General features: G+C 41.9%; 1 protein-coding gene across 5 annotated transcripts in view; it reads right to left on the bottom strand.

Annotated features, from left to right (window-relative positions):
- Window positions 1–27,925, bottom strand: part of nr3c2 (nuclear receptor subfamily 3, group C, member 2) — a 93,643-nt gene that overhangs the window by 32,240 nt on the left and 33,478 nt on the right. For all 5 annotated transcript variants that reach the window (XR_004020681.1, XM_030742654.1, XM_030742645.1 and 2 more), the window contains exons 3-4: window positions 10,261–10,388; window positions 362–478 (exon numbers count right to left, since the gene is read on the bottom strand). Coding sequence is in view for 4 of the 5 variants with exons in the window: in XM_030742654.1 (XP_030598514.1) it covers window positions 362–478; window positions 10,261–10,388 (245 nt within the window). In the remaining variant the exon portion in view is untranslated. The remainder of the gene's footprint in view (window positions 1–361; window positions 479–10,260; window positions 10,389–27,925) is intronic.

Here is a 27,925-nt window from a genome sequence, read left to right as displayed (position 1 = left end):
TGGAATCTGCCAGTGGCAAAAAAATGAATACATTTCACTTGAAAAAAACACCAATTTTCCCTCTAAAATACAATGTCATCCTTCCTGATAACACAATGCTGCAACTTGTCTGCGGGGTTTTTTTTTTCAGCTGGCACTGTATATAGTACTGTCGAGCTACACCTGCTGTAGATGCATTATGCATATTATATTCAGATATACAATATAAACACAAACATCCTCTGACTCAGCATCCCAGGGCCTCCTGTGACTACAACCAGACCTACATTTATAATTTCCATGAAACAGAGAGAGGCTGACTTAAATGCCACATCTGAGACAAGTGACCGGGCAAATGTGTAATGAGGATGTGACTCCTTACCTCCCAGGTTCATCCCAGCCTGGAGACACTTCCGTACACGACATGCCGGACAGTTTTTCCTACGGATCTTGTCAATGATGCAGTCATTTCTCCCAGCGCACAGGTAGTTATGCTGACCTGCAGGAAGACAAGACTCTGTCAGTTTGATGATGACAATCCTGCAGTTTGACATAGAGTAATGGTGATATTTTCAAAGTTGTGGTGAAAAAAATGTAGGTCATCAAGGTAAGCTGTAAAAAAACGTGTGGCGGTATCAGATTTCATGATTTTGACTGATTAAAATAGTGATTATTCCGCTCTCACCTTCTACAGCGTATGACTAATAGTGCATTATACAATAAATAGCATGAGGGTTTTAGAATTCGCTGGAGCCAGGACACTGACTGCAGCTAGACTATTCCTGACAGTGATGCTAACATGGCGAGAATCCCTCCTGCCTCCTGCCTAGCCCTGAGCTAAACCCAATGATCTCCCATTTCAGAGAGCTTCCTTCCGCTCCACTAGCTCTTCACTGTACAGCTCCTCTCCTCCTCCACTCTTCTCCTTCGCTACGCCTGCGTCTCCATCCCTCCTTTTCCACACGTCCGCCAGCCTCAGAGCGCCATACGCCCACACACAGTCAGGCTCATGCACATGCACACATACAGTCATTCACTCTCACTATCTCACATGCGCACACATGCACATACAGCCAAAGCTGCTCTACTTGGCAGTTTCAAAAAATAATGCAAATCTTGTATCTATTCCACAAAGAAGTAAACAGACACACACACACACACACACACATTGAAATCATAGCGCAACCCATATGGAGTAGTACAGTGGGGTGTTGTGACCCCAGCGACCTAAGTATAAGGCTTAGCTCCCTCAGGCCTTATGTTAAAACTGTGTGTCTCTCCTACAAATGCATACATGGTTGTGCACATGCAAATGTTTGCATGTCTGTGCATATTACCCAGTGTTTTCCTTGCATGTTTGTTTTCAGGTTTTTGTTTTTTTTTTAGAAGTATGCACAATTTCTGGCATAGCTTGCAATGTTTTTAGTATAAAAGCTTGTCCGGTGGCGTTAAGATGCAGTTTTCTCCAGCGACTACATTCTGTGCATTGCCTTTGTTGCATCTACAGTACAGTATTTGTATTTGTGTGTAGGACTGAGTAGAAGTTGTTTTCTGAGCTAGCAGGAGTAGTGCGCAGTGTGTCTGTCTGGCTGCTGCCAAAAGCCAAGGAACCGAGCTGCAGGAGGAGAGGCAGCAGCTGTAGCCCCACCACTATTTCTGGCTAAATCACATGACCGTTACATAAGCCCATTTTTCTTGCTCTAAAAAACAGTAAACTGCGACACAGGAAACACAACGCAGCCATCCCCTTCGCTGCCACCCCCCCACCCCCCACCCGTGCATGTGCACGCACACACACACATGCATACAGTATACACAATCACACATTCGCACTTGGGTAGGCCAGACCGAAAGGCAGTTCAGAAAACTCTGGGAGTCCTCATGTCAACTGTTTTGCTCATTCCTGTGAATCTTATTAATAATTGTTAGAGTGAAATACACTTTAAGAGACAGCCAAAGTCGTACTCCGATGGTGGATACGTGTGCAGCTCTGCGTGTGTGTATGAAAGCAAGAGAATTTATTTATGCACTGTGTGCATGCGCTCACATATACGCACAACAGATTTCCTTCTGATTCATGCGCAATCAAGAGAAAACTCCCTTTAAAAAAAAATTATAAATATTGAGAAAATATGAATGTAAGGAGCAATGAGTATTATGAAATTCTTCTCAGAAGGAACTCTTCTTTCCAATTGACCTACGGTCCTCTGGCCAATAGGTTAGATATGATACATCTGCTCTCTAAAGAGCAAACTCAACAGACTTCAGGCCTCTGCTAAAATATAGCCTTTAACCTGACATATTTAAATAGCCAATAAACACAAGTGGTCAGACCTCTCTTTGTGAAAATAGCCTCTCAAATACAGCTGCAGACACACATCAATAATAGCACTGTGCCTCTCTGAAGGACGCTTGGCAGTGGACGCATATTTCTTTATCGCGTACTGCTACTGTAGACCTGAGATGGCACATAAACCAAAGAATGTGATCGTGGACGAGAGTAATTTAATTATTCACTCGCAAAGCATTCGGTCAATTCTGTGATCATCATTCATTGGTATTTATGCAACCTATAATTACACAGATGCAAAAATAGCAAACAACCAAAAAACAGAGATGTAATTGTTGTCACCACTGGGCCAGCAGTATGCAAATCACTGCCTTGCAATGGCACCGCTACTCCGGTTCTTTGGACAACACACAAACAGCTGTGTTGGATGAGGCTTTACACAATTAAGTTTTCCCGTTTGGATCGTCATAAAAAGAGGCTGCAGAAGTTAAATTATGATGTAAATAGAAGCTGTTATTTTGTTTACTAATGTGTCCTCTTTTATAATGACGCACTACAAGTGCCAGGATCCCCCCCCCACCCCCCTCCTTCCTTCGTATTGTATGTCATGCTTTAAGTTATCATTTGGCCCCTTAATGTAGTATTTGTAATCATACAATGCACATCAGCAGCCAGTTATGATTTAAAACTACTAAATCTAAATCTTAGAGGGCAACTGGTCACTGATTTTAGGCATTTTTTTCTTGGAAAAGAACGATGCTAAAAATTTCTGTACTTATCATCTAAGGCGTGTTTTGAAAATAATGTTCTGCATATCCTGAAATCCTCTCCAAAGGATAAAGAAAATATCAATTCTGCTGATATACCTGTTTTTAATGGATAGAGAAAGAGCTGGCATATTTACAGCAGCACTTCATGATGTAACGCCACTCCCTTAGTGCTGTATCTTTAAAAAAAAAAAAAAAAAAATTACCAGTGAAGACAGTGATAAAGCCCATCAGATTGGTGGTGCTTATTTGGTTGAACACAAAAGGTGTAGCCCACATTGAAGTCATAGAACAAAGGTATCACTGGGGAGCAGGAAGAGATGGAGGTCAGATTATATCCGCTGGGGAGACATGCAGGTCAGCCCAGGCCAGAGGAACTGAAGGCATGGAGGAAGTAGTGCGAGTTATATCATCACACAAGCACCAAAACATATGGTGTACTTGTTACTGCAACAAGAGGCTTTATAGGACAGTGTTATGTATGTTGTTTTCTAATCATTCATTAGAAAACAGTAAACAGTCACTTAATAATATAATATAGTTTTATAATGTAAGGCACGTTATTCAAGTGCACAGTTTTGAGATAAAATAATTCTTTGCACCCCTGATATATTGTTTATTTACTTGGATATTCCGAAAAGAATGAATCACTTAACAGTATTTTTATATTAAATATATATCTTTATATAAATATGCTCATACTGCATTCTCCCACCTAAACGCCTATTTGCAACAGGGGTGGCATCTATTTGCATCAGCAGGCTTTGCTGATTTAACTTTTATCCAGAGCTGTACACCTGAATTCCTTCACCATTTGTGCCTCTGATTGTGTTTTTGTTATGGAGCTTCTGATTAAAGGATGTCTGATGTGAGAAACGTGTTGGCGAGCTAAGATCATCACAACACTTCTGTCTCCAGCCGTTGTTACATGAGCTCTTGCACACACAACCTGAAGCATTCACAGAGGCACCGCAGGGAGGCCTTTATTCCCCCCCCCCCCCCCCCCGGGCTAAGCTGAGCAACGTGATTGGACAGCAGAGCTGCCAGTCAAAACAGAAACTGGGCAAGACGTGTCCTCAGGCGACCTCTTCCTTTGAGGAGGCAAGGAGGAGTGAGTTTTTTCGGATTGACACGAGCGCCATGGAAACCACGACCCGGCCGTATTTTAGAGCTAAATGAGGGCGTAGCAAGGTTGACTAATTCCTCGTGTCTCCTGTAAACCTAAAGTTCAAAAAGAGGAACAGTAAGAGCAGCTAGTGAGCTACAAGCAGACATGCCAAGCCACTGATGACATGTGAATAATACGTTGGCGCTGAACGCTTCAAATGTGCACCACATGGAGTCGTTTATTGGGTGCAGCTGTCTTGTATCAACAAACTTGTCTTCAGAGGAGTGAAAGCAGGAAAGACGCACATATGAGTGCATTCAGCTATTTCCACATTTCATTAGCGACGATGGCACATATTTACAAAGCACTGTGTTGTGTCAGAAGGTTGTTTTCTGCAGGAGTAATCCATAGTGTGAAGAATTAACTTCCAAGAAATTTGCAGCAGGTTTGCATGACAGTTTAGTCAATAATAATAAGTACAGCTGCCAAACCTGTAAGCTTCATAAGTCAGTCCTCCTCCTCTATATTTATTTATCACACAAAAACATATCAGATGTAATAGTAAACACAGTAAATGATGGTGTGAGTCTAACAATCGCTGCCATTAAACTGGATGATTTGTAGTCACCACTTAACCTATGTACTGATATTCTGGTGACACCACTGTGTAAGAGTGAAGTTACTAAATGTTAATACTGTAGTGTTTTTTTTTTTTTAAGTGTTGCACTTTGTAGACAGTCCCCATTTAGAGGCTGGACTAGAAGGCCAGCATTGTTTGTGCAGTTAAAAGTTCACTCGTTTTGATGATGCAGCTTTCAGTGTTCGACAGATTGAGTTTCTATTTGTGTATTATTAAAAAATAAAGCCATGTGGATGGACTCCAACTTCACTGGCTTTGACTGCAGCGGATCGTATCGTCCCTGTTCTGCTCTGCAGCACTGGCACATGAATCAGCTTTCCACCTGCATCAAGTTCAAGTTAACGTGGCCCAGGAGCTCACAATGGATCTCCGCAGCAGATCTCATGTGCAGAAGAAGGGCTGTCATTTCCAACTATAGTCCAAGACTGCAGAACGAGATCCTGTCTGAAGAAATTGCTGAATGATAATGAAGTTTCTCACATGACATCATGCGTGCATTGCTCTAGAGTTGTCCGCCACATTGCACGTGATACAACCACCGGTTGCTAAGGAAAAATGTGTTTTCTCTGACTGGTTAGCAGTGGTTCCTGGAGGTTGCTGGCTCTCGATGAATGAAATTGGATACAAAGAAGTTGCTACACCAGAAACTTCCATTTTACCAGAGACTGCAATCAACCTCCAGCAACCACTCGCAACTGGTCAGCGAATACAGATTTTTGCCTCATGTGTTCATCTTATAGTTGCAGCCCAGTCTCTAGGCCTGTGTGACTGGGGCCTTTTTCACTTGATTCCAAATTGCCACCATGATTGTCTGTGACAGGTGGCATCGTTTTCTCAAATGGATAAAAATAAGTGAACGACGCTAATATGTCTGGGCGACCCACCCGAGTAAACTCATTTGAGCTTAAGTTGCAGTATCGCTGTGTTCTAACATCATTTTGCTTCTCAGTTATTGAGTCGGGTAGTTCTAATCTGTGAATAGCAGCAGTAGCAGGTACAGTGCATTTCATGGTTTGGTGAGAAATGCTGATCTGTTGTGGCTGCTCTCTGTATTCTAAAAGAAAGTTTTGCCACCAGCAGCCAGCAGGCATTTTTGGGGCTATCTAAATGAACAGTGATAGAGCTATAGCTGTAATGTCAACAGCCATTTGAACAATTTTAAAAAGATGTCTTTTTCTCCTGCAGGTTATGCTTGTTCTGCATGTGCACGAATACACAACATTCTGATTGAATTAACAGCTCAATCCCGACTGCCGACACAGCATCTTGTGGTGCTTTGATGGCTCATCTCACCAAAGCACTTGAACAAACGTCTTGCTAATTCATACCACTAACACGGTAAGTAACTAAAAATGATAAGGACACTCATCTACATCTGTGCTATGAATAGATATGTCTGCCGCCACACAGTGCAAACTGTGTCGTGAACTTAAGCTTTAATCTAACAGCATGATTGGCTTATATGTTTCCTAGTAATCAGCAAATGCCTGCTTTGGCACAATGGAATTCTCCCACTGATTGCTATTCGGGATTATGTAAGTGCCATGTGTTTCTAATGTAATACCTTTGATATACATTTATCCTGTGTGCACGAAGTTCATCTTGCATGCATTCAGTAGCGGTTGGAGGCTTTGTTATTAATATATAATAATATTACTAATATGTAATAATAAATAAATACATATGAATAATAATTTTAAAAAATAGGTAGTTTAAGATCCTGTGCTCATTTTAATGTATACGGCATGTTGTAAGTTAAGAATGAACTGAGGGATTTTTTTGGCAAACTTGCAGCCAGCGAGTTCTCAACACCTAATTAAATATTAATATATATTTCACAGGCTCATGGTTATAAACTTTATAGTGTACAGTTGGCAGCGCCTTCTGGTAGATATGACAACATTAAGTGGAATGAATATTAGTCCTCTTGAGGAGAACTGCAAGTGAACAGATTTGGACAGTGAAAGGCCCATGTGGCCAATAGATATTCCAAACAGATGGTCTAAATGTAAATCTAAAACGTAGACTTCAAAAGGATAGCTGCGCCGAGGCCCAGTAATGTTAAAAAAAAGCTACCTAACAATGACCTATCTGACTCGAGTAAAGAGAAAACCAGACCCTTCACAATCACAGAATATCATCTGATTTGTTGATGACTGCTAGCTCTGTAGTAAGGGCTGTGAGCCAGTTAGTCGTCTAATGAGCTACAGCCGACCGAAAACTTGTGTCCCCCGAGGCAGGCCGTGCCAAAAGAAATTAAGCATGGGCTGGATTATTCCCCTTGTACAGATGCCCACTCTCTGCAGTCTTCTTTTATATCTCCCATGCCAAGTCTAAGTTTTTAACTTTGAAAGAAAAGAGGAGGAGACGGAGGAGGCAATACTGGGAGAGGGGTGGAGTGAAACGTCTCCTCACGTCCTAACTTACACCTCTCCGGCGCTCACTGCTGACACATCATTTTCCATCTCTCTCCATGTTACTTACTCCCAGCTCCTCCTCTCTTTATCTCTGTCTGTGTCTGACTTTTTCTTTGTCCTTCCTCCCCCCCTCCCTCGCTGTATTCGTTTCACCGTCCTCTGTCTCTCTTTCCTTTGCAAAATCCTTCTCTCACTATTTTCATCCTTTGCTCGGCTCTCCATCCACCTCAGTAACAGCTATTGAGGAGGTCAAGTAAGGTAAAAGCTCACATGTCTCCTGCAAACTTGATGACATAACACCACTCTAGGGGTTGCTTTCATAGTTTGCACAGTTGCCATTTTTTTTTTTTTTTTTTTTTTTGGTCGTGCAAAATCAAGAGGAAATTCCCATTAAAAAAGAAAAAAACTCAGAAATACTGAATATTGAGAAAATATGAATGTGAGGAGCGCCGCATTAAATTTTAAGGGCATTATGCAATCACTGAAGCCTTTTCAGTATTATTATAAGAGCAACAAATATGGTTTTAGTACTGCGATTACACAAAGATCTGAGCACTGTCTGGAGCCTCACCTGACTGCCACTCTTGCACAAAATCCGATCTTGAGTATCTGCCACCGGCTTTGTGCCAGACAGGCTTGAAGCAAGAACAACGGCATGTCTGATTCGATAACCCTAGACATTTAATCTGGTTTTAGGTCTCCGTAATGACAGTGTGTAAATATCATCAAATTAAGACATGATTTGATTGGGAATGAATGCAATTCCTTCAATGGTCAGGAAAACACCTAGAGGGCCTGATGGCTGTCTAGCAGCCTTGTTTGCTCTTGTTTTTTTTGGGGGTTTTTTCGCCCTCGCCTTCACTGGGTCCGTAAAAGTGTGTTTTGCATTCAAACACTCATCTAAATGAGTTAGGCCAAAGCCTCAGGCAACAGGCACAACATGAAAAGCACATTATGACTGGTGCTGATTTTCCCCAAGCTAAATATAACATAAAGGGCTGCTGCTGGAGACTTACCTACTGAATGCTTTTTTCTTCCCTGATGACTCACTCTATAAATGTAATGCCTAATTTTGGTCATTTTAATGATATTTTAGGAAAAAATAAACAGATGGTCTAGTGAGATTAAACAGTAGTTGGATGCATACATGCAACAGTGTCGTGGAAGTTTAAAAAAGCAACTATTGGTTAATAATTCGGGCAGCACTGTGGTTAAACGGGCTGTTGCCTCACAGCAAGAAAGTCCTGGGTTCAAATCCACCATCTGGCCAGGGTCTTTCTGTGTGGAGTTTCCACGTGTCTTTGTGGGTACTCCGGCTTCCTTAATTGGTGATTCTAAATTGCCCACAGGTATGAATGTGAGTGTGTCTCTCTGTGCCAGCCCTGCGACAGGCTGGCGACCTGTCCAGGGTGTACACTGCTTCTTGCCCTGTGGCAGCTGGGATAGGCTCCAGCTCCCCCGCGACCCTGAATTGGATGGATGGATGGTTAATGATTCTTGCAAAAAGCAGTGCGCTGAATATGTGGAAAAAGCAACCTGCCACCATATTTAAACTTCACTGTTTGACTTATTTTATTTCTCACAAATATTTCCTAGCTTGTACCTAACATAGGGGGGCAACAAAGCGAGATTAAAATCAGTGCCACTAAAGTGTCCCTCTTTTTTACCTGGCTAGATCACCGTGGTAACTTATGCTAAACAGATAATCTGGTTGGGAGCAGTTTAAAATTGGAGAAGCACCACATTTTCACTGATTCTTTTATTTATAACATGTTTTAAGTGTGATAGAGAGTTCAACAGGAATATGCTTGATATGTGCAGCTTGTTAACTCATAACTTACTAAAACTACAATTGAGGTGGTCGTCAATTGCAATGGAAACACAGCACGACCATGGCGAGTTGTGTTGAGTGAGTCGTTTCGTATGGAAACGCGGCTATAATGTGCAGCTGTCATGTTAGAACTAAACAGCAGTTTTAAAATATATTAACTTGAGTTAAATGGTTTATTTCACTGCTATGTGCGCTAAATCCCAAAATTACAAATTTACAACAGTGTTGCATTTTACTGTTATATTTTTGTTTGATAACATCTCTTATTGGAGTAGGCGGAAATCATAGGGATCATTTTGTGCAGAAGAAGGGTCACGTGATGCATAAAATGCCCCTTTTAATGTGAGCACGCACAGAGCCTGAAGCAGAAAGCCTGGCTTAAACAAAGGAAGTTGATGACCGTCATGATACCTGTTATCCCCGACTGGGGTTTAGGTTTTGTCAGGCCAGCTAATGCAAAGAAAGCCTGGCTGTGGTGAACTTCCTTCATAGTAGACTCGTCTGGTATAAGGTACAGATAAGCTAGTGTTAACAAATGGAGCAAAATATCTGAGGGTTGTAATTCCCCGTTAAAGTAATTATTTTTATTTATCTGATATTTAATGAAATAATTGTGAGAAACTCATGCAGAGTAATGGAGCAGTATTTACATTTTATAAGATGAGTCTTTTCTTTTTTATTCTGTATAAAGAATTATGCTGGAGAGTCCAAAACACAGCAACACAAAGAGGCAAATGGAACAAGCATCCTACTCACAGAAGTAGCATTTCTAGAACACCAAGAGTGAAAGACCAACTGTGAAACACATTCACCAATTTGAAAACACATAAAGCTGCATATGCTGCAGATACAAACACACATACATTAACTAATCATCAATGTTGTTCCAAAAGAGTAATCAAAAGATAATGACTCCATACCTAGAATCAGCTTTTTACCAATTACTTCATTATTTTTTGTGTTGCCACAAATGTAGTTATTGTGTAGTTGGCTTGTATGAATCTCTTTGTTTGCTTCTATTTCCTGTACTTGCTTTGTGTTTCTTATGCTGGATACTGTTTGTGCTATCAACTGGTCAATATGTTTCTTGATTTGCTTGCTGTTTTTACTTATTATCTTGTCAGAGTGGTGGTAATGCTTTTTTGCACTTGCTTGCGTGTTTCCTTAATCTGTAGTGTTTTAAGTCCAAGCCAGTAACATCTTGTTTAAACATGGGATGATGCCATACCTTCCACAGCTCTTTTGAAGAAGACCTTGCAGCTTCCGCATGTTACAACACCGTAGTGACAGCCTGATGCCTCATCTCCGCAAACCAGGCACACTTTGGCCGTTGAGGACGGTTGTCTCAGTGGCGAGCTGAAAGGACACACATAAGAGTTCTTCAGGTGAGGCATAAATTAACAAGGAATATTCAAAAGTCAACAATAAAACCAGGGCTGACGGTTCCCTTCCCTACTGCATTACAGCATGATATGCATTGTGAAACATTCTTGGGGTTTTATAACCCACCAACAGTAGCAGCACAATGTGGCTAGCCATAAAAATGTCTGCCAACTAAGAGGGGAGGGCTTTACACTCCTCAGATTTATGGTTTCTCCAAGCTTACCGAGATGACACTGACAGAATTATAGAGGAGATTATTTAAATTCAATAAGCAGAGAGACACATAGCAGGGTGTCAAATTTAAGTAGGATCCAAAACACCTCTTCTCTGGCATGAAACTGCAGTGGAAAAAACGTTCAGAGGTGGACTAAAACCATGTAGATATCATAATGGGCAATGTGGCAGGCAGCGAGTGCACCCAATTGCACGACTCTGAAGGCAAAATGTGAACTAAAAAATACAGCTTTATTGCTAATTTCTGGGCAGCACGGTGGCGTAGTGGTTAGCACTGCTGCCTCACAGTTAGAATACCATCTGGAAGGCCTGGGTTCGATTCCACCTTGGCCCAGGCCTCTCCCTCTCTCTGTGTGGAGTTTGCATGTTCTCCCCGTGCTTGCGTGGGTTTTCTCCGGGTACTCCGGTTTCCTCCCACATTCCAAAGACATGCACTTACTGGGGTTAGGTTAATTGGCTAATCTAAATTGCCCATAGGTGTGAATGAGAGCATGAATGTGAGTGTGAAAGGTCGTCTGTCCCTCTGTGTTGGCCCTGCAACAGGCTGGCGACCTGTTCAGGGTGTACCCTGCCTCTTGCCCTATGACAGCTGGGATAGGCTCCAGCCCCCCCGCGACCCTTACCAGGATGTGCGGAAGCGAATGGATGGATGGATGGATGCTAATTTCCCACAAAATATACAGAAGCAAGGAGAGCTTCTACAAGCGCTAACTAACTGGTAGACTCAGGAAACTAGAACAAAAACACACTACCATGAGAGAAGTGCAACAAGGAATAGAAGAAAACTGAAGGCTTAAATACACACAGGAGGTGATTAGGGAGAAAGGAAACAGCTGGGGAAAACAAGGTACAGGTGAACAGAATCTGACTAATTAGACAAGGGGAAGCAAAACCAAACACAATGCACACAGGACAAGGACTGGCGAATTAAAACAGGAAATGACTAACATGACAGAAACGCAGACTTGAAAGAGAGAACACAGGGAAACCAGATATTAAATATAAATAAACTATAACCAAGAATGCTCCGAAAATAAAACTAAGGCCTGAGGATGCAAACAAGGAAACCCACATGAAACTATAAGAAAAACATACAAACTCCAAACTCTGAAACATAACCAAAAAAAAAAAAAAGCATCCATCCATCCTCTTCAGGGCCATGGGGTGGCTGTCATAGGGCGAGAGGCAGGGTACACCCTGTACAGGTCACCAGCCTGTCACAGGGCTAGCACGGCGAGAAAGACAACCTTTCACACTCAGGGGCAATTTAGAATCACCAATTAACCTAACCCCAGTAACTGCACATCTTTGGACTGTGGGAAGAAACCGGAGCAGCCAGAGGAAACCCACGCAGACACGGGGAGAACATACAAACTCCACACAGAGTTTGTATGTTCCGGGAGGCCAGCGGCCAAGACAAGGCAGTTCTGGAGGCCGGCCGCATGGCTAGCAGTGGAGACGGATGAACTCCGGAGGCCAGCTGTGGGGCCAGCGGCAAAGGTGGAGCAGAGAAGGAGGCCGGCAGTGTGACCAGTGATGAAGACGGAAGAGCTCTGGTGGACAGCGATGGACTGTAGAGAGACTTGAGACTCTGAAGGGGATGACTGTGGTAACTCTGCCAGCTGACGTGACGCTGAAGACTCTGCTGGCTGAAGTGACACTGAAGACTCCACTGCCTGAAGTGACACTGTAGAGAAGGAACTGCAGCTGATGCGCTGCAGCCAAAGGCTCCGATGGCTGAGGAGGTGCTGCAGACTAACGGATCAGAAGATGTATGAGATTGTCCTGGACATGCAGTCTTCTTCTCCAAAGACTGGGGTTCCTTATGAGGGTCCCCTGCTGCTTCCAGAAGCTGATGTGTCAACCGGGCCTTAGCCACCCCCACCTGAAGAACAGATACTGGTACAGGAGTGGCCAGTCCCTGGCCACCCCCACTCGCCGAACAGATGCGGGTGCAGGGGTCGGCTGGTCCCTGGCTGCCCCCACCTGAAGAACAGGATTGGGTGCAGGGAGCTCAGGCTCTGGTGAAGCCCCAGTGGGAGCTACTATCTCTGAGGAGGCAAACACAGGTGCATTGCACACAGTCTCTGGAGGGGCTAGGTCGGCTTTTTTGCCAATGGTCTTAGGCGGTAGTACGCATGGAGCTAGCCCAGATTGAGACACACTATAAGCAGTTTGAGCATGAAGCACACAATAAAAAGTTTCAGACTGAGCAAGTGGAGGGAAAAACTCAGTCTCAAAATTAGCAGTCTCAGACGTAGTCCATTCAGCCATAGTAAACGCAGATTTTGACTGTGCTGGAAGGGAAGCGCACACATATCCTCCGCGATGGCTGGTTCTACAACAGAAACCTCAGTGTCTGATTCAGGTGGCATGACACCACACAGAGCAGTCTTTGTCTCAATCTCTTCAGGCTTGAAGACGGCACAAAAGGAAAAGTCAATCTTACTCACTCCTGAGGTCCATTCAGGTGGCTCGGCAACGGAAACGTGTGATGGGATCGCTAGCTCTGGCTGGGAAGAGGAGGGACGACGCTGAGACCCTCACTTCCTACCGGAAGAGGGAGCCAAAGCAGCTCAGGCAGTGGATACCTCAGATGGGCCGAATGGTGGCGTCAAAGAGGAAATGATGAGAGGTGCAGAGACTGTATATCCAAGAAATTGGGCAAAGAATTCCAGTGGGGTCAAGCTGTGAGTCTCAGACTCTGGCAATGGTGGGGTGCACTGATGTTGGGAGCCCCGACAGTTTCTGAAAGCTGAGAAATTGTGCTTCACACCCAACATAAGGTTATTACCGTAATTGTTGCTGGAAGTCCATGAACGGCGGGACATTTGAAGTATGTTCTGTTACCGACAACAGGTTTGATATTAAAGGGTAAACTGAAAATCTATGTGAGTAGAAAATGTCCAGAATAGTAGGCGACTTAAGTAAATGAGGGTGTTTGCAAACAACCCCTTGTATGGCCAAGAGTCCAACAGATAAACCATTAAGATCAGTAGAGTCTAGGATTTTTGAAAAACCCTGAAATCCGATCAAACTCCCCCTTTCACCTCCACCTCCAACAGGACAGTGATGTCTGCTGCATCCTGTCATGATGGGCAGTGTGGCAGGCAGAGAGTGGACCCAATTGGAGGACTCTGAAGGCAAAATGTGAACTCAAAAATGCAGCTTTATTGCAGACTTCCCACAAAACATACAGAAGCAAGGAGAGCTACTACAAAAGCTAACTAACCGGTAGACTCAGGAAACTAGAACAAAAACAAACTATCATGAGGGAGGCTGTGACAAGGAACAGAAGAAAACTGAAGACTTAAATACACACAGGAGGTGATTAGGGAGATAGGAAATAGTTGGGGAAAACAGGGCACAGGTGAACAGAATCTGACTAATTAGACAAGGGGAAGCAAAACCAAACACAATGCACACAGGACAAGATATTAAATATAAATAAACTATAACCAAGAACGCTCCGAAAATAAAACTAAGGCCTGAGGATGCAAACAAGGAAACCCACACAAAACTATAAGAAAAACATACAAACTCCATCCATCCATCCATCTATCCATCCATCCATCCATCCATCCATCCATCCATCCATCCATCCACCCGTCAAAGCTGAAAAAACCTGTAATAACTTGAGAAACACTGGGAGACATTAAATAACACAATATGAAAGTCCAAAGAACTGAAAACATCAGGTCACAGACCCAGGACCATGACAGTAGATATCAAAAACAATGGTAGAACAAAAACCTCACTGTGTGACAGTTAAAACTGTATATCCAGTTTAGGGTCAAGGATCACAGGTGTGAATCAGTACTGATGCTTGCCGTACTGTAAATAGTATGATGTGTTGAATTTACTGTGAGACGCAACAAACAGGCGAGACAACACGAGTGATGAGTCTGCTGATCCTGTCCTCGAGATCAGTCTATTGCTAATAATCTGGATCAGCATTGTAGGTTTCATTCTTTTTTAAAAAAGGGAAAAACAAAAGAAATACTCTGGATGTAAATTTTTATTATTATTATTTACAAACCATACATCTTGCAAATATTAGTTTACATATGTACAATTTTCTGGCTCGTGACACTGTGAGGCTTAAGGAAATGTTTGCAATAAGATGCTTAAATTTAAAGCAAACAGTACAATTAGAATTTTCCTCCTTAGGCAATGCCTCTGCCATGCATTGGTTGAAATGTGGGTTGATTCACAAGGCAGAGTTTTAGACCCAGATCTTTTCTAGTAGAAAAACGCCCAATTCAGCCCCCACTGGCTGGATAAGCAGCTAGAAAAATGAATGGATGGGCAGCATAAGATGTATAGTAGAAACATTTCCATAATTTTGATTTATTGTCACCACAAAGCAACTGTGGATTATCAGTGCAAGAGATCCAATGATGATTCAATGGACAAATATTACCAGAACTAACACTGACATATCAGCTGCTATGTTTCACATCATTTAACCTCATTTAAAAACCCGGTCTACTTTGTATGAGACCACAAATTGTATTTTCAAACTAAAAAAAAGGAAGTCCTATCTTATATATGTATTGAAGTCATAATATTTTTATTCTAAAATTTCCCTCATCAAAAATAAGTCTGATGAGGTTTTAGATGTTTCCATGACATATGGATTTGTGGTGTGAGTAAAACTGGAATGGGACTACATTACTAGGCTATGCTACTCATTTATTTTACTTTTGTATGGAATGCAGTGAATCAGCTGTTTTTTAATAATCATCAACGGTTGTGTGTTAACATTAAAAGTTGTGTTTAGTGAAACAGTTCACATTTACATTTTTAGTGCACTTACAAGTTTTTGGCACTTAAGTCTTGACCAAAAAAAAAATAATATCAGGACATACGTATACGACATAATCTTTGACAAAAGATTTCCCTTCGTATACACACACACACACACACACAAAGAACACAACATGTAGATGGGTACAAAGAGAGAACACCTTGTATCAAAACATTCAAAGTGGCCTCAGCTTCCCCTTCTTTTCTGTGCTAATTACCTCTCCTCCATCTCAATCAATAAGATGCAAGGTGATTGTCTGGTTAACATTCTCCGTACATCCTCCATCAAACCAGCTGCCAAGCTCTCTCTCTCTCCCTCCCCTTTTCTCTGTCTCTTTCTCTCATGCACACACATTTCCTCCAGGGGACTAGCTGGAAAGGGGTACAGCAACAGCACACTCAGATACAATCAGGACCACTGATCTAATTCCCTCTTGTCCATCTACACACACATTCAATTTGTTAGGACGCTTAGAGGAGTCTCTGGCGAGGTGTTTGTCTGACTTGATCTTTCTGGCAGTGGGCCGCATGGTTTCAGCTAATGTGAGTGCAAGCGTATATGTGTGTGTGTGTGTGTGTGTGTGTGTGCGTGTGTGCGTGCGTGCACAAATCCAATACATATCAAGATCTGTTTCCAGCATGTTTATATGGTGAATATTCCCCCATACATTGGCCTTTTCACACCATCACAAAGCTGTATTAAGGAGAAGATAATTCAATCCAAGAAAAACAGTCCCGGAAAGTTTTACAGCCAAGAGCAACACGAGGAGCATATGAGAGGTCTCTCTAAAGTATGCCTCTAATATCGAGTCAGTGGTCACCCTTTTAATAGTGCCGCACATTAAAGCCTTGTCGCTGCGTGCCAGCCAGCCTGCCTGCTGGTCCACCAACAAGGTGACTTCCCCTCCCTCAGAGAAGTATATAGGTCATTTGCTCTCTCTGCTTATGAAACCAGAGCAGACAGGCCAGGCTGCAGTGACTGTGCAGCAACGGCTGCCAGTAGCCCAGAACTAAAAACGTGCAGCCAGACATTCCCAAATCAGACTGTTTTAGCAGAGCTATAAGCCTACAGTTGCAATGTACAGCATATACAAAACATAATGGCAGTATCTTAGGAGAGATGCAGTAAAGCTCTCTGGAAAGCAAAACTGGGATATTGCAGTTAAGGTGTGTGTGTGTCTGTGTGTGTGTGTGTCTTTGAACACCACAAATAAATGAATTTCCTTGTTCGTCCTGTCATTTTAATGGCTTGAAATATTGTGTGGTCACAATGTATGCCTGCTTTGATGAAACCTAAATGATGATGCACCACCTGGTGAAACATCTTGTTAAAGCTGGCTGTTTAAAACTGTTCATTCCTACAGCCTCGTGTCACATTTCATCTTGTGTGGGGGGAAAAAAAAAAACCAGAGTCAGAAAGCAGAAGTAAATTTGCAGAGATAATGGTGACTTAGTAGAGATGTTCTTTCCGGGGGAAATGTGCTATACATATTAAAAAAAGAAAAAAAAAGAAAAAGGAAAGACATTTTTGATTCTTGCAAAAAAAAAAAAAAAATCCCTAGTAATATTTCTAAAACAATGCAGGATGATTATACCCCTGAAAAAAAGTTCTGCAGGCAACTTCTGTGAACTGGGAATGGGACCTTCTTTTTTTTTTTCTTGACCCCTGTCTTCTCTATTTCTGGGTACAGTCTCAGACTAACTCAATGGGACTGACTGCACAGATCAAAGGTCTCATTCTTCGCTCCAGTTGCTTTTTTCCCTTCTAACAGAAACCCCAGGGCAGCAGTTTCATTGTTTTCAGTGTCCTTTCATCTTAAAAGATAACACACAAAGCTAACAACTGATTTAGTTGTTGTGTATTTCCCATGAGGGCCCAGATGAGTATGAGTACACAATGCCTGATTCTTCCCACCAAAATGTACAAACAGAAATGTGTATCTTCTACTAACTCTTGCTCCCTCTTTATCAGACCGACGCGCTGCTTAGGGGAAGCTATTAATGAAAAACCAAAATGAAAAGAAACGTGTTATCTCGAAGTCAGAGAAAAGCCCACTGCACCCACCAAACTGTGTGAGGACCAAACCCCAGGACAGATGTTGCTCAAATTGGCCTCCTGTTTTTCTACAAATAATTCAGATGTCACACTGAGAGCATTCTTAAAATGGTTCAAATATCTCCACCCTCTCTCAGCTGCAGCAGGAATGCTCAGTCATTAAGCGCTAAGGCCAGGAAGGACGGTCATTTTAGCCACAGATTTATCAGAATCCAGAAAACTGATAATGGCTGCAGTCATCACAGCTGGTCTCTCTCTTTCTTTATTACAGACTTTTCTTTGGCCAGAGTACACATTCTCCAATAATCATAAAAAGGTCAATTTAGGTCACAATAAAGGGACAGCAATGATTTGAGTAAGGCATAGCAAGAACAATTAGTTGCTATGGAAACCATGCAGCTGAAGAAAACTGACAAATGAGAGAGACACATAGAGGAAGTCCAGGGGGCCGTAGTTATTCTGGGTTTATCAAGATAACGTCATTACTGGTGAATAATTGCGCAGGAGACGGCTTTATGATGGACGACAGCAAGCCCTCATGGTTAGGAATGAACCCTCTGACCCACATACTGTAAGTACATTAGCATGACAGTGTCAGTAAACAAGCAAGTGAACCACAGAGGGGGGGGGGGGGGCTCTGTTACACAGAAAAACAATGTCCTCATCATGCATGTAACGCTGTCTGTTATACACAAGCGCACACGTGTGTGCCGAACTGTGTTTACACCGCCGTATAGCCAGCCGCCTACTATAAAGATAAATGTGTGTGCGCGTGTGCGTGTGTGTTTTTTGTGTGTGTCTCAGTAGACACGCTGACTCGCTCATTCTAGAGGCTGTTATCACAGGGATAGTTCAGATTAAGTGCCACAGCCTCCCTGAACCTGCCCTTCATGAAAGAGAAGCATCCTTGACTCTGGAAAAAAGGAAAAAAAAAAAACACAGCTTCCATGGTACAGTACCTCTCTACTGTCTGGCCTACAATATTTATGTAATACACACCCTGGCATGCTGCTGAAAAACCTTAAGCTAGACCAGTTCAAAGAATATTTATGTAACACACAACTTGGCATGTTGGAAAGGTAAAGGTAGATTACTTAGAAAGAGGACAAAATGGCTTACATAACCATGAGCAGACAGTATAAACATTAGGTTGACACCCACTCGCTGCCTCTCAAAGGGAGAGAGGTCTTATGGGTAGTGTTAATGAGCCACGGGGGATTTATTTTTCCTGGTGAAGGTGACCCTGGCATTGGGCAGAGTACCTGAGCATACAGAAATATGAGATTTCCTCTTTGCTAGGCTTGTGTTACTCTTGTGTTAAGGTTACAGTATAATCTACTCTTCACTGCTGCTTTTGGTTAAGAAGAAAGCCTCAGCCTTACGATGTTTAACATACCTGAGACTAGTAGTTGCTTTTTCCTGTGAATGTTTATTGCCTATATTTTGTGTGAATAATTAGAATTGACAAAGAGTCAAACTACAGGACTTATGCAAGCATTTCACCAGAAAATAATATGCATTTCATCACAGAAATGGAATCTGTTATCCCGGCTGTGCTTGCATTCCTCGCGTTAAATTCCAAGCTGTCGTGTTGTCTCACCTCCAAGGATTATTCCTACAAACTTTAAGTGACCTTACCCATAACAGCATAATCACGATTATCTTCCTTCTATAAATCCACTGTTTTGACTGTAAACAAAGTCACAGAAACGCGCACACACACACACACACACACGCCCACACTCACACTCACTCAGCCCTCTTAAGGAGTTCATACCGGCTTGGTCGATGGGAGGATACAGACTACACTATCATTCTGATCTACACAGTATCCAGTTTGGACTCAACATGTCTGAAGCTGTACCTGTTTTCAAATTCCATAAACAACTATAAACATCAACGACACGGGCGCTTTTTGCTCAACTTTAACCTTTTCTTCAGTGTGCAGCTGCAGCTGAATAGCCCACAGGCCTCGAACAAGCGGTGGTTACCTTTAGAAGAGCAGGAGTATAACTTACCGGGTTTAGAGTGGCCGGAGCTGTTCAGCATTTTAACCTCATCGTAATTCCTCACTGTCACCCACAGTGAATGAAATTAATCACCTGAGATATTTTGGCTAAGTGGTAAAGCATGCGGGCATGAATCTCAGAAAGATGTGGCAGGGTGTTATTATCTGGTGTGGGGGGGGGGATTATCATGGCTGGAAACCCCCGTAATTCGGGCCTGTCGAGGACAGAGAGGGACTGATCGCATGCATCCAGTGTAAAATTAGGCATGGGAAGCCACTGCATGCCTAAAGCCTCATTCATGCTTTATCTGTTGACATAATTAAAGGGGGCATATTAGGACTGTCTTAATCTTCTTTCATATATTATTTTTTACTATGCTTTACTTTTGTGCTACTATCTGTTCACCTGGTGACATCATTTAAAAAAAAAAAAAAAATTACTAGCTACATCCCATTTCATGTTTATGACAGGAGATGGCATTTTAGCACATTTTCCACACTTACAACTATTTACAGCATAAGGTAAATGTGTCATACGTCAGGTAGTGAATGTTTTATTTACCAAGCTGAGACGTGCTGCTGTTATCCTTTGTTACTGTGAATATTTGTGCTGCTCGCTGAGATCACGCTTGAACATTTATGGATGGGTTTGAGAAGTTGCCAGATCCAGTCAAGTGAGTGAAATTATATTACTTAGTTGCAGCGGTTAGCACTGTCGCCTCACAGCAACAAGGTCCTGGGATCAAATCCACCAGCTGGCCGGAGCCTTTCTGTGTGGCGCTTGCATGTTTCTCCCTGTGCCTTCGTGGATTTCTTCTGGGTACTCCGACTTCCACCCACAGTCCAAAGGCATGCATTTTAGTTTAAATGTTCGTTTATAATTGGCTGTGAGTGTGAATGGTTATCTTTCTCTATGTGTTAGACTCTTGCCCTATGGCAGCTAGAATAGGCTGTAGCCCTCCCACGACCTTGAACTGGACAAACGGTTAAGAAGATAGATGGATGGATAGCTGGCGTACAGTTTTTTTTTTAGTGAGGAACCTTTACACCAGCCAAAGGAGGAGTTAGCTTTCACAAGCATTAGGTGCTGCCCCTTGGCTGGCGACCTGAAGCTGACCAATCAGAATAAAACGGGCCTTTGGAAAGGATGGCCTAAAGATCCCTGAGCTAATATTGCCTCTTTCCAGGCAGAGGCTCAACTGAGGAGCTGCATAACATGCAGAATGAGTGAAATCATCTTTTCTCTCTTTTCCACTCTTCTCTCACTCAGACTGGTTGAGGCAGATGGACAGCCTTCCTCAGCCTGGTTTGCTCTGTGGTTTATTTCTGATTTTTGTCACTGAGCGCTTACTCAAGGGAATTTTTTTTCTTTCTATCATAAGATTACTTTATATTATGCTAAAAAAATTATTTAAATAAACTGAATAAGCAAGGATTTTTTTTTTATTAACTGTGAATTACTGTATGCAAAACTGCTGAATAAAAACACCGAGCCTTGAGCCTTGAGCAGCATGCATGCTTTTCGCACTTTTCAAACTGTACATTAAAAGTTTAGTGTAGCCATATTAAAATTCATCTCTGCGTAATGCTACATGAAAAATACACAGTTCCTATAGGGTTTAAGAGGTCAGCACACCCACTCATTCTTTTGACCATATGCAGGCCACAAAGTTCATAGGGTAACACACAAAGCATGAACCAGGCCAAAGAGGTCCAGGACTGTAAGAAATTTCATTAAGATGCATCTCGCATCCCCGCCTTTGAAATGATGTACATGGACAACGGCTGAGCATAAGTTCGGGTGTAAATCCCACATCTTAAAAACTTTCTCCACTTGGAGTTCTTTTTTCACAGTTGAGTGGACTCGCCGTCAGAAACCTGTAAAATGTGTTTTTCAGTAACCCTGCAACAGAAGACAAGGCAGTGGCTTTTACTATGCTGAATTCATTCACACAAAACAATCATACTATTCATTTTTATTGAGCTCCGCAGCAGCTTTGACAAACCACCTCCTCAAGTCCCGCAGCACTGTTCTGATTGACTTTGACCAAAGTACATTTAAAGCACTGTAGAACTTCAGTTCCTCAGGTGTTCCTCACACCAATCTGCTACTGCTTCCCTAAGTTTCTGTTTTTAGCTGCGAGTTTTTTAAGCTCCTCTGGAGTGGAAACAGAAAATGGCCATGAAACAGCTGGGAACACAATTCAGCTGACATGTTGAGAAACCTCATTGTTGGGCATCAGGTTGACTTCCAGACATGGGAAATTGAGAAACAATGCAAACAAGGGGCCAGTGATAAACACAAAATGTTCAACACACAAGGGATCATGAAATACCAGATCAGAAACTGAAATCGCATTTCTCCCTCTAACCTAAACCTATGTGATAGCAGCAAAAATAAGCACGATAGTTGGCTTAAATCTAACTAAATACACAAAAGGGAACCTGTTTTCACCACCTTTGTGAAGCACGGCTCAGAAATGACTTGAATCAAACTCACTGCCACGAAGGAAAACACAAATGGACCACTTCAAAGTCACGCTGATAAATCTGGTTTTGTTACAGAAGCAAATCCTTTGATTTCAGTGGCATGAATAAACTCTGGCCCTGACCTCCCTTGATGTTCATGTTTCAGCTCTATTTCCTGCTTACTGTGCTTTCTCTCCCAGCAACTCCGAGGAATACCTGACTCCTTACGTACGATACGTCTATTGCCAGATTTGGGTCCCATTGCCAGTACAGGAAGTGACCTCCAAACTCAGCTTAGAGGCCCTAGGACAAATGAGAAAAACAAATCCCTAGACAGGGAGATTATCTTTAAGGGATCAGCCCTGACCTGAGCCACCTCCATGCCACAAACTCATTAACCTCTGTTCTCCACTTTCTAGCAACAGTTAGTAAGCAGCTGACTCCTGTTTACATTGACCTTCCTGTGAGCAAGAAGGGCCTACTGAATAAAATTAAAGTATATTATAAGCCAAAGGTTGGCATTTCAGCTCTAAAATGTGTAAATGTAAAAGAACTGAGCTTGTGAGTCCAGAGAAATGAAACGTGCCAGACAATATTTTATTCAAGAGATGACCTTTTCCTTTCCCCTGTGATTCAAAAAGGCCTCACTCTGAATGTAGGTTAATGTACACTGGCGCTAACACATGTTGCCAGCAACCCTACGCATTGGCTGTCACATGTGATCATCCTCAACACCCACCAGTCATTTACAATTCTGCTAGGACAAACGTGGCGGACGAGCAGGCAGGGAGTCCAGTGTATGCGAGGGGAAATGCTGCACACACAAAACATGGAACATTAAGAACCATACTGAAGGACAGAGTTAGCTACGGGGCTGTCAAGGGGATCTATTTAGGAGCTTTATTGTATGTAGAGCTAATAGTCAAGCGGCTCACTAAAGTCACGGGGTATGAAACCTCAACCTCAAGAAGCTGCCTGTGCACGGGAGCCAAAACCAAGTCTCGGGCTGGCCGGGATCCAGGTGGTTAACTCCACAGCTTACATTCTGCATGTTAGCTGCTGAGAACTGCTCTCCAGATTTTCTATAGCATCTGACATGTTCAACAGCAAAAGAGCAGTCTTACACACATTCAGCCACTTGGTCAAACTGCTCCAGACAGCAGCAATCAGGAGCCAATCGGTTAATGAATGAATGCGTTTGGTGAAACAGCAACGACATTTTTTTTTTTTTTTTTAGATTTCTCTGCACCTAGCAGCAGTTCAAAAAGACAACTGGTCAGGTCAGTTTCATATTCAACAGTTTTTTATGATTGTGGGTTTTTCCCCCTCCAGGATAGTAAGTTAATGCACACTAACCAAAAACAGTAACCATGGTCAAGAATTAGGACTACAGTTTGTCCAGGAGCACTGAGCACTGCTCATTATAAATATTTTCTTCCTAAAAGGTCAACTTAACAATTCTGACTTCACAAGTACAAAAGGTCCCATACATTTGGTACACATGCGCGCGCGCACACACACACACACACACACACACACTCGTACATAATGTTGGTGTTCATCTCCGAAGGATTACAGGCCCAGATGGTCTCTGGATGAACAATGCAACACCTGCTGACGGACATAGTGCAATTAGGTTCTCACATCAAAAAGAAAACTACAGCAAAAAAGGAGAACCTCCATGCTACACAGTGAATCATCAAAGGTACACGTGTGCTTGTGCTGACTAATCTCACTCTTGGCTAATCTCTGCACGACTACAACCCCAACCAAGGTTTAATCCAACACCCACTTGATCTTTGATCAAGGTCAGCCCTTAAAACCTAAAACCAACGGATGCCTAAATCTTCAAACATTCACTCTGTAACTTTATTCACATTCAATAAGCATCTGCAGCACGGATAAAGAAGTATCGCATGTCGTGTTTGTGAAGCTGTCTCACCTTGTTCCTGCTGTTATGCTATGAAATGTTTTAAGCAGTATGACAAAGGGAAAACAAATACTCAGTTTTCTCGTTTCAAACAAAGTGAAACTTGACAAGACTGTCCCCGATGAAGAGGAAACAGAATAACTGAATGAGTTCACTTAGTACTGTTTTCATGAGAAAAGAGATGCGAGGAGCTCAGAGGTGCATGTGCAGCTGCTGCAGCTTTAATGGCATGTCAGCCAATCAAGCGTATTTACCTCTTGCATCTCTGTCATGAACCAGACCTTGGCCATCAACATCCAATGCCCAGACTTGCCCTAACACCACAGTCTATTTAACATGTTGCACAAAGAAATGTGTGTTGGCTATGTGCAGAGACTGCGAGGAGGAGAGGGGGTGTGAGGGAGCGAGCGGGCAACTGAAAAATCAAGGGACACTGTTTTTTTTTGTTTTTTTTTACCAACTGTTGTCAGGTCTTATCATCACTGTGCTTATACAGCCTGCAACACACATGGCATCCCAATTTCCTGTTCAAAACAAGAGGTTAAAAATAACATCAGTCATTGTAACCTTGGCTCAGGTGAGACTGGCTTCACAGGTGTAGTCGACTATTGATCTATATTTAATAAGGTGAAAGATTTGCAGTGGTGCATGTGGCTGCCCTTTCAGAGCAGGCGCCCATGTCACCTTTTATAGCCAGCCACTTCCGGGGATGATGATGAGTGATGTTGAGGCACAGTAAAGGAGAATAGAAAGATACAGAAACTTCAGTTCAAGCTAAATAAAAGATAAAATCATATTTTTTAAATCAAACAGAGCCCTGACTGATACAGAGGCTGACTGATACAAATAGGCTTCATATACCCTGATAAATGATATTAGCAAAGGTTATTTTGGATATATTTCTTATATGAAAATAATTGTTCTTTAATGAGGTGCAAACTGGGGATTTCAATTATTCAGATAAAAAAAAAGGAAAATAGTTTTAACAGAAATATAGTGTATGTTTCCCCTTGTTTTTATGAGTGTCTTGTTGAATATATCATGCTATTATTGCCAAAAGGTGGCAGTTATACAGCTGTAAGCGTATTGGCCACTGGCATTAAAGAAAAGGCAGAAGCTACTAACTGCCAACCTTCAGAGCAGAAAATTAAAGCAAACGCTGAAGTGGCAACGCTGTAGTTCCTCCAGGTGCCACCAGAGGCTGGTTCCAAAAGTGAGTCAATCCCCACAGAGTCCGATGTTAAAATACCCAACTTTAGGCATTAAAAAGTTTATTTTTAATATAAAAAACAACTTTGGCCTTGATGGATGTTAACCCCCTCGGCAACTGTGAGTGACATAGCTCATTTTTTAGCCTTTTTGAGCTTTTTTTTAAACAGATTATCTGATTAATATTACAGCTTGCATTGCGGTACAGACCATTCAAGAAGTTTGTGCCTCCGTTTTGGTGAGTGAAATTCTACTATTTTATTAATCCAGCACTTAAATCTAATTATTTGATATGCGTGTTTGTACATAGCTCCCAGGTTGGGAAAAGTTAGCCAGAGCAGAAGTGCCTTAAACCTGCATTTTATCTGAAGGCCACCAGATGGCGATAGCTGTGGGTGCAAAAAGACTACCGGTCCTGTAGAAATCTGTGGGAAAACAGACTTGATCTGACTTGATCACAATGAACACTTTCCTGCTGAGTTTATGTGCTCAGTCACTCATTTTGGGTAATACTGAATAGAAAATTAAGTCTATTTGATAAATCTTGGTCATACTGTGTTTAAAAATTGAGTTTTATCCATGGTATGCTCATTGGCTAATGACTTATGATTGATAATCAGAAGTCTTTTTTTTTTTTTTTTTTTTTAATTTCAAACCAAGATGGCAACGGTGAAAATGCTAATCTCAAGACTTCAAAGCATGACGTCAGAAACCAGTGGGTGATGTCATGATACCTATGCCATATTTTATTACTGACGTCGGATGCAACATGATAACCAAGCCTACTAGAGTTGGCTAACTAAGCACTCCAGCCTTCCGTCCATATAAGATACTGTCAGGCTCTAAGAAAAATACATGGCAGCAGCCAAAAAGCTAATGTTGATGCTTCAAAATGCAGATTGCCAGGCTTGGGACTGCTCAGGTGTGTATGGCACTGTGAGATTAAATGCTACTGCTACAAGAGACACATGCAAAGCCAAAGAGTACTACAGCTGACACAAAGTCTCCTTGAAAGAGAACTGCTTCAAAAAATAAGCAAAACAGCGAGCATGTCACGAGCATGCCACAAAGCATTCATTTGTTTAAGAGCGGCCTGGGGTGTGGGTGTGATCTTTGAAGAACCGTTGAATAATTCCCGGTGAAGGTCTCTATTTTTTTTTTTTTTTCATTTTTCTTTTTTAATTGAAAAGCCCATCATTGGGGAAGACAATACCTGATATTAAACTCGGAAAGAATTTTTAAAACTGTCATGTATTTAGTGCTCAAAAAAGTCAGAATTTACCCAATTGAAACAGCAAAGATCCTCGTGTATTCGCACTACGCTTTTTCACATATTCTAACATCAGTCCTTTTGGTTTTCTGACAGGTTTTATTTATTTATTTTTTTTTTTTTTGGGGGGGGGGGGTATTATTTTTTCTGATGAATTACTCTTTAAAGCAACTGCTACATTATATTGTCACAACAATTTATAACAGTGTTGATTAGTTGATGGAGAGATTTCTAGCTTTTCGCCTGCTTGTCTTTATCTTCAGGATTCAGAATGGACAAAAATGTAGAATTTCAAGAAATCACGCACAAAAAATAATCATGAGAAACAGAGATCTTTATATTTAATGACAGATGGTAGATTCATTGATAATGACTATTAATTCAATTCAATTGATCTATTTAAAAGTCTTTGTAGATGCGCCCTCAGCATACCTAGCAACAGCATACTACATGATGAATATATCTGTAAAACCCTAAGCATAAAATTACAAACACATGCCCATACATGTGTAAAATCTCCTTCCATTTTATAATTCCCTTCATGCTGCACTTTTAATAAATCATCAGGTTTTACCACAAAGATGCCCCGTTCCAATAACACATTAGCCCGACCAAATACTCCAGGGGCCCTGAATATCTCCCACATTTTCCATGTGAGGGAAATACTGTTGATTCAGAGGTTTCTCTCCTTCCTTTCGCTCCTTGCTGCTCTTCCCCTCCCTACATTGTGTATACACTACATGTCATTATTTGAGGTGTATAAAACTGAACATTATGGTAAATACATGACATCTTGAGCTCACTGGATAAATATTTAAAAATAGTAGACAGGCGTCAGGTGGAGAAGGCAGGGAGAATCAGTACAGTAGTGTATGGTAACTTATTTGAGAGGTTTTTGTTATTGGGAAGATTAAGATAAAAAAGTAGAATTAGAGTCTGGATTTTCTAAAGATAGATCTCTTTTTTAAGGAGACTACTTGGAGTCCAACCTGAGTGGATTTTTAAAAATATTTGAATTACATTTTTTTGTGAGCAGCCGTTTAGTCTCAAGTGACATGCTGAGCTCTTAAACAAGAGGCTGTGGGGATTTACACAGTGAACAAAGGATTCCCTATTGAAATACTGCTTTATGCAGCAGAAAAGAAGCTTGTAGCTCTACATATTCTATCTAGTCACTGTTCTGCTTCATGTTGCGAAGCACGCCAGCACTAATGAGTACCTTTATAAAAGGAAATAGAGCGTAATTGCTTTTTTCTGAGACGTAAAGTGGCATGGGTGAAATTGGAAAAGATGTCTGTCAATCTCACATCAAGCATATACCTTAATATACAGTACTGTGCAACAGTCTTGAGTCACCCCTCATTTCTTTATATTTTGCCAGGAAATAGGGAAATAGGTGCAGCGATTCACTGAAATGTGCAAACATACATGGAAATACAGCATATATGGCAATAACAGAAGTTGTACAATTCTAACAAGCTTGAAAGTCAATATTTGGTGTGACCACCTTTATTCTTCAACACAG

This window comes from Archocentrus centrarchus, chromosome 1 (genome assembly GCF_007364275.1).
Source record: "Archocentrus centrarchus isolate MPI-CPG fArcCen1 chromosome 1, fArcCen1, whole genome shotgun sequence".
NCBI lineage: Eukaryota > Metazoa > Chordata > Actinopteri > Cichliformes > Cichlidae > Archocentrus > Archocentrus centrarchus.
The sequence above is the reverse complement of the archived record's forward strand: the minus strand, read 5'-3'. Positions and strand labels throughout refer to the sequence as shown.